This window comes from Leiobunum rupestre, chromosome 1 (assembly GCF_980474605.1).
Source record: "Leiobunum rupestre chromosome 1, qqLeiRupe1.1.hap1, whole genome shotgun sequence".
In the NCBI taxonomy this organism is placed as follows: Eukaryota; Metazoa; Arthropoda; class Arachnida; order Opiliones; family Sclerosomatidae; genus Leiobunum; species Leiobunum rupestre.
In genome coordinates, this window is record NC_143384.1 from 9432232 (window position 1) to 9445140 (window position 12909).

The following is a 12909-nucleotide window of genomic DNA, read 5'->3' on the forward strand; positions in this document are numbered from 1 at the left end:
TTTTTATTAGTTTGCCCACCCGGGTCAGCTGATGGTGGGTTAACTTAGGGTGGAAATTTATTTATAAAAAGATAATAAATCACGTAGCCTCATTAGCTTTTGTATTAGTTTGCCTACCTGTGTCTACTAAGGGTGTATTACCAGTAGCGGCGCTAAGGGTGGGCTGAAGTGGGCTTTAGCCCCCCTGCATTTCTGAGAGGGGCCACATATTTATATTAAAAGTGCCACATATTTATAATTAAGAGGCCACATATTTGAATTTATGACTTTCTTTATCTCTAGAAATTTGTTTTATTGCCACGAAAAGTTTTTCTGGAAAAAAAACTTTCAAAATCAATTTGTTTACTCAATAAGATAGTAGACCATAAACAGATATATTCGGGAGGAAGGGAGTGGAAATTGAGAGAAAGTTGAATGGACAATAGAAAGAAAAGAAAGGGAATTTAGGGAAATACCCCGGGCATGCAAGTGTCCCCTCCAGGTCGGATACAAGGTCATAGGGGGTCCAGTTAACGCGACGCGAGCCGCAACAATAAAACGTCCTTGCTTTTCTCGCTTCAGGGAAAATTTATAAGGGGTCACTAAAGTTGTAAGGGCCACAAAATTCTTAGGGGCCACAAATAATTAGCCCACCTGTGAAAAAACCTTAGCGCCGCTACTGGGTGTATATGTTTGTCCACTCTAATACACTGATGTGGAACTAATATTACGGCCTGGCCCGACTTGTTAAGAATGTTTTCTATGGAGAAAACGACTGCCCTAGCATCTAGCATGTCGTTGGCTCCTGACATTTGTCTCAAAATACTAAACAACATCTCTACAGGGTCACTTGTTAGTTTCCGAGTCAACACAAATTCAAATGATTCAGTAAATATTTTGTGCCGGCTACTGTAGACTCGGTTGTCAATTTAATTGCTCGGTAAGTTTCATCAGAAGGATATAAAGGGGAAGGATGGCACTGCCCATATGCTATAATGCTTTACGAGTGTAACAACAGTTCGACCAACCTCGAATTTCGTGATTTTTTCTAATTGGCTGACAAGCGTATGCCGTAATGATGACATACGATGTCGTCAGAATCGTCATCTCACATGACTCACTGACGTCGCGAAAGACGCGAAAATAGATTGCTATGGCGGCGAATCTTAGTAAATCTGATCAAGTTGATTTAATTTCGCGGGGTAAAAGGTTTAAATCTACCCAAGTTAATATAAAGCCAAGTCAAGTTAAATGTTTAAGTAAATACGTGCAAACAGACGGCTTTAAAGTTCAGGAAAGCGATAGTAAAAATACGAAACTAAACTAAGCCTTGTTTAATAACTAATTTTCTAACTTTGATGCTGACCCAAACTAGTCCTTAGTTTCCAGTTTTAATAATTTAATTATAAACAAATACTACTTTAAAAGGTATTAGTCAAAACTATTAATAGTTTTAATTAAAATCTGAGATAAAATGCATACATCCAGGTTTCCAAACAAACAAAGTCTACATCGTCCAGTTACTCGAGTCGACTTAAGCAGACAACAAGGCGGAATTGTACCGCGGAGATCTCTCGGGACTACGTTTTGTTTTGGGAGTAAATTGGTTTGAAAAAGTGTGTACTCCCGCCATATTTTCGCGCCTTTTTGAGGTTGGTCGGACTGCCGTTACAGTAGAGAACCCTTGTGTCATCCTTCCCCTTTATCTCCTTCTGGTTTCATTAGTTAATATTTGTTGCTGGTCAACACATATAACTTGATTTAAATATTCCAAAAAGGCTGTCTGAAGCCATGAAAGTCTTTCATCATTGAGGGAGAAAAAATTATTTTTGTTGGGGTTCCTAGATTCAATGCAGTGATGCCTATTACAAACGTTGTGGATATCAAACCATTTTTGAATTATTTCCATGTACTCGGTGGTAGGTTCTGCGGTTTGGAAATGTGCTGCTTTAGGGTGACGGAAACTGTATTTTTCTAAGTATTTCAGAGCTGCAGTGAAAAAATGACGATAGCTCTTTTGACATTCATTTTCTTGAAATTTGTTGGCTCTACGCATTTCCTGGTCAAATTCCTCACGGCTTTGATGTTATCGTGGTTCTGCATTTCATAAAGTTGGTTGACATATTTCCCTAAATTTCTTTTGATCCTTTTTCTGATTTTGTGTCCATAAATTTGTTTCTGCAGTTCTTAATAATGTGGCTGGGACCAAAGCTAAGGAATAATGTGCGTTGATTGTCCAATCGGTGATGAATTTCTGGTTTTAGATCTCTTGATCCTCCGAGCTTCCTCATCATAGCTACATTTGAGTTGTGATTGTCTGTGACAATTCGAAAAATTTTTAAAACCACAATTTTCTACTTCTTTAATCACAGAAAGAGTTAACAAATACAGGTCATGCCCGGTTAGTTGCTTCGAAAAGAAAAATGCTGCTGGAATAGAGAAATATGTTGCTAAACCATTTATTAAAATAAGCAAGAGCTGATTTGCGACAACAGGTTGTTTTTGCTGCTCAGTTTTAACTTCATCAGAGTTTTCAAAAGAAAATTTGTCTTCTATGTGTTTTTTAGTGTCTTTTAATCCGAATATTTGATCCAATTTTTTATCATAGATAATTTGAGACTTAATTGCTTTAGTAAAACCAGTTTGACCAATGGCCATCAAATTTACCAACATATCTTTGTAAAGTTGACTTAGAAGGTAGTTTAATAAATTCCAGTTTTCTAGGTGTTTTATAAACTTTCGGAGACCCAATATTCCAGACAGCACATAGTCTCACAGTAGTTGTATTCCATGAAGGACGCTTAGCTTTGTAATTTTTAATTAGATCTAATAAAACTACCGCTTAGTCTTCCCCAGACTGCTCAGCATCTTCTATTACGTCTGATAGTTTCTGGTATGGCTTATTTTGAAATATTATAATTTTATCTCTTAAGGTGTCAATCTGATCTTGTTGGTCTTGCAACCTTTTATTTTGACGCCATATTTTTGTTTGCAGATTGTAATTTTGAGTTTCTTCCTCAGCATCTAAATTTGGGTCTTTTAAATTTTGTGGAATGTCAGAAGAACTTGGCTCTGAGGAGGCTAAGGAAGGTTTTACTACATAGGCTTGTTTCTATAGTTGTGAAACTTCCTCAGCATCTAAATTTGGGCCTTTTAAATTTTGTGGAATGTCAGAAGAACTTGGCTCTGAGGAGGCTAAGGAAGGTTTTACTACATAGGCTAGTTTCTATAGTTGTGAAACTTCCTCAGCATCTAAATTTGGGCCTTTTAAATTTTGCGGAATGTCAGGAGAACTTGGCTCTGAGGAGGCTAAAGAAGGCTTTACTACATAGGCTTGTTTCTTTGGTATTGGATTTGAACCGCGATCTAACAGTTTTCCTTTTTGGGAATCTTAGGCTGGAGATAAGAAGGAAATCCCGGGAAAATACTTGGAATACTCCCTTTTTTCAGTCTCCGTACTTTGAAAACTAAAATAAATATGATATTTATCTAGCTAATGTAAATGTTTATATTAAAATTTTGAAATTATAATATCTAAATGGTATAATAAAATGGTTCAGGTATAAAGGTTCACGGAGATAGGTTGGATAAAGCAATATTCACAAACCTTCACAGTAGTCAGAAGGCAAGAAATGCAAGCTGCATACAACATCTGATGCACTTTTATCATTTACTCGAGGGGCAGGTCACTTCCATTTTGGGTGCGTCTTAATCATAGTAAAATGATTAAATCAGGGTAATCGTGATTAAATCGGGGTAATCAAGATTAAAATTTTTAATCAAGATTAGAAAATCGAATCACGATTTAATCACTCTAATCACGATTTAAACGAGATTTAATTATTCTAATCATGATCTAATCTTTTTAATCAGGATTTAATCACTTTTATCACTATTTAATCATTTTAATCTGTCGAATCGAGATTTTATCGAACGCGGTAAATACGAAATAATAATTCTAATAACATATTAAACTATTCTAATCAGCTCGTTCTAATCACGCACAATTTTAATCATTCCAATCACCTTTATAATCATTCGGATTCTCGTTCTAATTTCTAATCGCGATTTATTCATACTAATCTCGATTTAATCGTTTCAATCAGAATTTAATCACTGAAATCAGATTTAATCTTTAAAATCAGATTTAAACATTCTAATTATTGATTAAACATGATTTAATCAACATAATCGTGATTAAATTGAATTTAATCAAAATAATCACGATTAAATCGGATGTAATCTTTCGAGGGGTGCGTCGTTAATCAAGGAAGTGACCTGCCCCTCGCATTTACTTGAAAGTCTTTTCTTTTAATGTTGTTAAGCCAAAATTTGCAAAGATTTTCATCTGCGGGAATATAGTGAAATGCGAAATGTTTGCTGTTTCGCGTGTTGGATGTGCAATTTGGCACACAACAAGATGGCATTTTCTCTAATTATTATGAAGAAAACCCCATTAAAACACATTATTAAGTTTTTCAATTATTCAGCAATTAATCTTACCTAACTGTGGACCAAAAATCTTTAAGATTTTATATAATTTTAAATTAACGTTTGGTTAATAAAAAATGCGTCTCCCATATAGATGCTTTAAAAATAGCGCCAAGTACACCGCCCAAAAAACCTACCACTTGGCTTATTAACGCGTTTTTCTCACGGTATTTAAAATATTCGGTATATTTTGGCGTTAATATTTCGGTAGAATATGTTCAATATGTTACTTTAATAACAATTAAATTTTTGTGATTGAAATTTGGGTAAAAACAACGAAAACACAGTTTTAATTCGAAATTTTTTCCCCCTTTATTTAATATAAAAAAAGATATAATTTGTGTACGAGTTGAAATTGCTCACTCGATTACATTGGAACTTACGCGAATGATATGGCTGCTATAGCGCGAACAGCGCGTAATCGAAGTTGGCCGTGACAAAACGAAGGGGAAGAATTATATCGTATTTGCTACTCTATGCGCTATCGCCATCTCGTGGTGAGAGAAAATATGGATAAATCATAAATGGTAAGGGTGTTAAACGTTGCTTTCAATGGAATATTTCAGTACGACTGTACGAGCCATCGTTTTTCCACAATCTCAAATTGAACGTTGTACTCGAAACGCGGCCGTAGTACTCGTTTTCCGGCATAATTGCGAATCGGATATAGTTTTGTCAAAACATCTGAAAATGAAAACATTTCGCAGTTGATTATCGGTATACATTGGGGCAGATGTATAGATCAACCAGGTGCCACCCATTTGGGCGTGATTTGGGGGTGACACCCGACCGTGAAAATAATAAAAACCTACACAAACTAGAGACTTGTAAGTAGCACACCATGATATCCGCCCCGGGTGTCACCCATGCTAGCTACGCCACTGGCCGTAGCAAAAGTCATTAACCCTACCTCCGAGGGGCAGGTCACTCCCATGATTAACGACGCACCCCTCGAAAGATTAAAACCGATTTAATCGTGATTATTTTGATTCAATTCAATTTAATCACGTTTAGTTTGATTAAATCATGTTTAATCAATTATTAGAATGTTTAAATCTGATTTAAATGATTAAATCTGATTTCAGTGATTAAATCTGATTCCAGTGATTAAATTCTGATTGAAACGATTAAATCTGATTTCACGGATTAAATTCTGATTGAAACGATTAAATCTGATTTCAGTGATTAAATTCTGATTGAAACGATTAAATCTGATTTCACTGATTAAATTCTGATTGAAACGATTAATTCGTGATTGGTATGAATAAATCGCGATAAGAAATTAGAACGAGAATCAGAATGATTATATTGGTGATTGGAATGATTATAATTGTGCGTGATTAGAACGAGCTGATTAGAATAATTTAATATGTTATTAGAATTATTATTTCGTATTTACCGCGCTCGATAAAATCTCGATTCAACCGATTATATTAAAATGATTGTGATTAAAATGATTAAAATTATTAAATTGTGATTAAAATGATTAAATCTAATTAAAATGTTTAAATCTGATTAAAATGATTAAATCCTGATTAAAAAGATAAGATAATGATTAGAATAATTAAATCTCGTTTAAATCGTGATTAGATTAATCTAATCTTGATTACCGTGATTTAATGATTTTACTATGATTAAGACGCACCCAAAATGGAAGTGACCTGCCCCTCGCCTACCTCGGGATCTGAGTTGTGCTTAAAACCTAAGCTTCAATGGCCACCTTAAGGTTGCGCAATACTTGGATTTGTTACACTTATATAAGGATGTTCGATTTAAGGGGGTTAGAAGCAAATTTTCACTACCGCACTAAAACTTTTAAACGTTCCATGACCTTATGGAAGCGAGCTGTATTTCATTGGCTGGGTAAATTCATCCATTTTCGACATAATAATAAAACAATTTTTATTATTTCCTGTATTAAATCATAAGCTTAAACCAGATTTATTTCAAGAACGATAGAGCAAAGAATTTTGCACATAAATAAAATCAATATTTTCTAGGTATTACGAAAAAGATGGTAACTCAACCTGTTAGAACTTAGGTGTTTCACAATGTGTCGAAACCAAAAAAGGAAAAATATATTTTTGTAACAAGTGTTTTTTTTGTTTGTTGTAACCGTGTCGAATTTGGTTCGGAAGCAAAGCGTTAGTGTAAAAACCCCAAAAACGAGTTGAAGGAAGGCATAAGCTTTCTAGCAGAGCCCCGATTCCCAGAAAAGCCCGTTAACCGGACCCGAACAATAAGAGTGGAAAAATTGGGAAGTAGGCCTGGAGGGTAAAAATACAGGTGCGCCTGAGAAGACGCTCGAAATTGAAGAAGGAGATTTTTGGAGAAAAACTTTAGTAGTAAGACTTCGTAGAGAACCAAGTTCGACAAAATAAGCGCTCCCATAAAATCAACCATTACCTATTAAACTATTTTATATATTTTCAAATAAGAACGACTTTTTATTTAACTTCCAAACCAGAGTTAAGTTAAAATAACCTCAGTCAAAGTTCCCGAGTTATTTTATGGTGCCGAAACCCGGGATGGTTGGATAATAGAGTTAATTAGTATACAGTTGAAAGTAAAGTTAGAAAAATTAAGTTTAATCGGTCATCGTAAGTCAAGAAAAATGGAAGATTTAGAGAGACTTAAAAAGTTAAGAGCTACGAAAAGAACATTAGTCACCAAATACGTGAACAAAATCACGACCGATCTGACGAGTACTCCGCTCGATATAAGGAGTCTACAGAAGAGTTTGGTACATCTAAAAACTATTGAGGAAGAACTACAACAACTGGACCAGCAGATATGCGCCAAGACGAAAATCGAAGATTTGGATGCTGAATTAGCCGGTACATTAAAGTATGAAGAAGAGATTAATGACGCTAGAGATGAAGCTGAAAATGCTATTGATAACAGCCTATCCGCGACAGCTAGTACGATAATCGGATATCAGTCGCCGAGGGTCACTCATCAAACAGGAGGTACGATCCAGAATAGAGCACAGCCAGGAGGACCACCTACACCAGGAAGTCTACCTCCCCAAGGACCACCTGGACTCGGAAATCAACAAAGTACGAACGTCGGAGGACAACAATTAAGTGTCGGTAATATTCAAGGTACGAGCATCGGAATTCAACAAAGTGCGAGTGTCGGAAATAACGCGATAGGTTCTCGGTTAAGACTTCCCAAAATAAATCTCGAGTCGTTTCACGGTAACCCAAGCAAGTGGCTGTGTTTTTGGAATCTATTCGAAACCACAATTCATCTCAACGGATCGCTAACTAAGGTAGACAAATTCAGTTATTTGAAGTCGTATTTAAGCGGCGCCGCTGCGAACGCCGTAGCCGGATTAGCATTAACAGAAGTAAATTACGACAAGGCAGTTGGCATATTAATAGATAGATTTGGTAGAGACGACATAATAATTAACGCCCACATGAATAACATTTCGAATTTGACGCCAGTTAGACGTTCCACAGATTTATCAGCTTTGCGCGCATTTTATGACCATTGCGTAGTAGAAGTAAGAAGTTTAGAGTCCTTGGGTAGAGCGACTGATGGAGGTTTCCTCCATCATATTATAACCAAGATGATTCCGTATGAATTAGCGCTTGAGTACAGCAGGAAGTTGGACCAGAATAGCCAGTTAGTTGTAGAAAACTTATTAGAATTCATTCGAAAAGAATTAGAGAGTAGAGAGCGAGCTCAAGCCTTCACAAGGATGAACGAAAGAGCCTCGGAAAGCGTAGTAAAAGATAGTCTAAAAGATAATTCTAAGGAATATAAAAAAACTAAGAAGTCAACCTCTTTAGCCCTAACAAATGGTGTAGAAGTTATTTGCCCATTTTGCGAAGCCGCGCACAACGCCGTCGAATGCAAAGCCAAAACTATAACAGAGAGACTAGAGATTTTAAAGAAAAAACGGAAATGTTTTCGATGTCTTAGAGGAGATCATATGTCTAGGTATTGCAATTCGAAGATACAATGTAAATATTGCCAAAGACGACATCACACTTCAATGTGCGAAAGTAGAGAAAAGGATGAGGTTAACAAGAGTAAGGAAAGAGATACTAAAGTCGAGGTTGAAGAAGCGGGAAGTCACTCATTAGTTCAGGGAGGAGTCAAGGAACCTTCTAGCGGTAGCATTTTATTACAAACCGCTATGGTCATATTAAAAGGAAAAAGTAAACAAGATGTCGCGAGATGTTTGATAGACGGTGGCAGTCAAAGGACTTTTATAAGGAGAGACTTATCCGAAAGTTTAAAGTTGCCGGTTATTGGAGAAATCAAGTTAAACTATTTTCCATTCGGAGCCACCAAACCCACCTCTATCATGACAAAAAGAGTCCAAGTAGAAGTTAAGAGTATACATGACAACCAGTCTTTACTATTAGAAGCGATCGAAACACCAGAAATCAGCGCCGCTAAAATCCAGATTCCGAGTCAAGAGATTAAGAAACATTTAGAAGAAAAGAATTTGAAACTAGCTGATGATTTAAAACTAAATTACCCAACGAAAGGGGAAATAGGATTGTTAATAGGATCGGACAATTACTGGAAAGTTTTCAATACCCAAGTACCCGCAGAAAGATTAAGCGAATCATTGGTTGCTATGGAAACCACATTTGGCTGGGTGGTCCAAGGACCTACTTCAACAACTTGCCTATACCTGAATTCACAAGTCGAAGAAGAAATTCAATCGAGTTCCATAAATCTAATTTTAGAATCAGATCGAGAAAGTAAAATCGGAGACGGACTAAAAGCATTTTGGGAAGTAGAATCCTTGGGAATTACAGAGTCGGGAGAAAAAGAAGTAAATGGGAGCCACCAAGAAGCGATAACCAAATTCGAAAAGACAATCGAAAAAATAGATGGACGATATCAAGTCAGGCTACCTTGGACAGAAGATCACCCGAATTTGGCCAACAATTTCAACATGGCTAAAAAGAGACTAGAAAGCCTCTCCCGAAGATTCCGAAGGAACCCTCGCTTATTCGAAGATTACAGGGCAATAATCGAGGACTACGAGAAGAAAAACATAATAGAGAGAATCCCAGAGGGTGAAAACGAACCAGGACCAATATATTACATTCCACATCAGCCCGTAATAAACCAAGAGAGAGCGACGACTAAAGTCCGCGTCGTTTTCGACGCCTCGTCGAGGGAAAAGAACGAAGTATCATTGAACGAATGTTTATTACCCGGTCCAAACCTCAATCCAGATTTACTTGACGTCCTGCTAAAGTTTCGAATCAAGAGAATAGTCATTACGTCCGACATTGAAAAAGCGTTTTTGCAAATAGCTATAGCTCCAGACGATAGGAACGCGTCAAGGTTTCTGTGGAATCCAGACCCATGGAATCAAACGCCAGGAAAAGTCATAACCTACAGGATGACGAGAGTTCTCTTTGGAGTGACTTCTAGTCCCTTCCACCTAGCTGCGACCATCAAATTTCATATAAAGGGTTACGAGCCGAGATATCCAGAAACATGTCAACTTCTGGATCAAGACCTATATGTTGACGATTTCATCACGGGAGCTGACGAAGACACGATGGCGTATGAGAGAGCGAAGGAAGCGAAAGAAATCCTATCAGCGGCAAAGATGAATTTAAGGAAGTGGAAAACCAATTCGGAGGCACTTCAACGAAGAATCAAGGAAGAAAATTGGGAGGGCAATCCGACAACGGAGAGTACCACAAAAATAGTCAATCCCAAGTCAGATAAAGTTTTAGGCATGATGTGGAACCATATCAAAGATACATTCACGTTCAACGTTGATTCTCTAATGAAAGACTTGGCAAGATTCAACGACACGAAGAGATGCGTTCTACAGTCAGCAGCGAGGGTTTGGGTAGCAGGAATAGATTGGGATGACACTCTACCAGAAGAATTAATCAAGGCATGGAATTGTTGGCGATCAGAACTCCCAGACCTAGGACTGATTTCCACTCCACGACATTGCCTATCGAACCAAAGAGAAGGCGATATACAAGAAAGAGAGCTACACTGTTTCTGCGACGCGAGTGAAGCAGCGTACGGAGCGGTAGTTTACGCCAGAATCAAGACATTGGAGGGCATCATTTTTACTCAGTTGGTCACATCCAAGTCCAGAGTCGCTCCGTTGAAGAAAATAACACTCCCAAGGCTAGAGTTATTGGGTGCACTAGTTGGAGCGAGGCTGACCAAGGCAGTGAACGAGCTGTTCAAGGCGCCCCAGGAAAAAATGTTCCTTTGGTCAGATTCAAACATAGTCATACACTGGATTCATGGACTAACCCGAAAATGGAAACCGTTCGTAGCCAACCGCGTCGAGGAAATTCAGAGTATATCCGAACCTCAAGCGTGGAATCACTGTCCCGGAAAAGACAATCCCGCGGACTTGCTCACCAGAGGAGAAAAACTATCGGATTTAGTAAACAAGGAAGCCTGGTGGAAGGGACCAGAATGGCTAAGGAGAGAACGCGAAAAATGGCCTTTAAAAGGGGTGAAGGAATTGACCCAAGAAGAAAAAATTGAGTTGAACTTAGACCATGAAACTAGAAAAAACTACATAGAAAGCGTCCAAACCGTAGTAAACATCAAACCTTTAGATCAAGATCAGAAGCAAAGAATTGCATTAGAAAATTACAGTTCGCTAAAATTTCCAGTAAGAGTATTTGCCTGGATGAGGAGATTTACAAGAAATGCGAGAGAGAATGCCATAAAAAATTTAAAGCCACTATCGGCCGAAGAAATTCAAGAATCAAAGGATTATTTCATAAGAAAAACGCAAGGTGAAGCATTTTCAAGGGAAATAGAAGACCTCAGAAAAAATAGGAAACTAAAAAAACCATCTGAGATAATAGAGCTTAATCCGTTTCTTGATGAAAAAGGAATTTTACGAGTTGGGGGACGCCTTCACAAGTCCTCAGATTTAAATTACAACGAGAGACATCCAATTATTTTGCCAAAAACCCATAAATTAACAAAATTGATAATTGATGAAGCGCATTTAAGAGTTTACCACCAGGGACTAGCAAACACATTAGCGCAGGTTAGAGAAAATTACTGGATTTTAAAAGGAAGACAACAAGTCAAGCAACGCGTAAATCAATGCCTAAAATGTCGCGCTTGGAACGCAAAGGCTCTACAAGAAGAAACAGCACCTCTGCCTAGAGATCGAATTACGCAATCTGCTAGTTTCGAGGTAACAGGGGTCGACTTTGCAGGCCCGTTATACATTAAGGGAGAAACAAACCCCAAGGTTTATATTTGCTTGTTTACGTGTGCCGTTACACGTGCCATACATTTAGAGTTAGTCAAGGAAATGTCAACTGCCACATTTATTTTAGCGTTACGTAGGTTTATATCTAGAAGAGGTTTAGTAAGAACGATATATTCGGATAACGCGCTAAGTTTCAAAAAAGCAAATAAAGAATTAATCACGATTTGGAAGAACATCTGCAAGAAAGAAGTATACGAATATTTCGGTCAACACGGAATTACGTGGAAGTTTATCGCGGAACGGTCCCCTTGGTGGGGTGGGTTTTACGAGAGGCAGGTAAAAACCGTGAAAATCGCGCTAAAAAAGAATATCGGAAGAGCATTATTAAACTTCGACGAGTTGCAAACCGTTATCGCGGAAGTAGAGGCGGTAATAAATTCGCGGCCGCTTACGTACCAGTACAGTGATGCCGGAGAACCAGTCGCGTTGACACCAGCCCATTTTCTAGTCGGACACCGTCTGACGTCATTGCCGCCAGACTCAAAACTAGACCCATCAACCAGTATCAAAAGAATCGAAGCAGTGAAGAGGTATAAATACCAAGAAACGCTTCTAAATAGGTTTTGGAGGAGATGGAAGCAAGACTACCTATTACAGTTAGGATCAGCGCATCAAGTGGATTTAAACAAGAAGGGTTCGATTAAAACCGGAGAGATAGTTCTAGTGAACGAAAGAAATCAACCACGTCAACAATGGAAGATGGCTAAAATAGAAGAAGTGTTTGCTGGACGGGATTCGAAAGTGCGGTCTTGTTCACTTAAGTTGCCAAATACATCTATGATTAGAAGGGCCATAAATCTACTATATCCTCTTGAACTTAATTAGACTGAATTAACATGAACTAACTATAAGGATAGTTCATGGTGGGGAATTTGTTAGAACTTAGGTGTTTCACAATGTGTCGAAACCAAAAAAAGGAAAAATATATTTTTGTAGCAAGTGTTTTTTTTGTTTGTTGTAACCGTGTCGAATTTGGTTCGGAAGCAAAGCGTTAGTGTAAAAACCCCAAAAACGAGTTGAAGGAAGGCATAAGCTTTCTAGCAGAGCCCCGATTCCCAGAAAAGCCCGTTAACCGGACCCGAACAATAAGAGTGGAAAAATTGGGAAGTAGGCCTGGAGGGTAAAAATACAGGTGCGCCTGAGAAGACGCTCGAAATTGAAGAAGGAGATTTTTGGAGAAAAAC

The 12909-nt window shown here is 37.8% G+C and overlaps 1 protein-coding gene across 1 annotated transcript; it reads left to right on the forward strand.

Annotated features, from left to right (window-relative positions):
• The first annotated feature begins 7084 nt into the window (after positions 1-7084).
• Positions 7085-12550, forward strand: LOC149961050 (uncharacterized). Its single transcript, XM_090152920.1, has one exon. The coding sequence runs from the start codon at positions 7085-7087 to the stop codon at positions 12548-12550; it is 5466 nt and encodes a 1821-aa protein (XP_090009046.1).
• Positions 12551-12909: the final 359 nt, after the last annotated feature.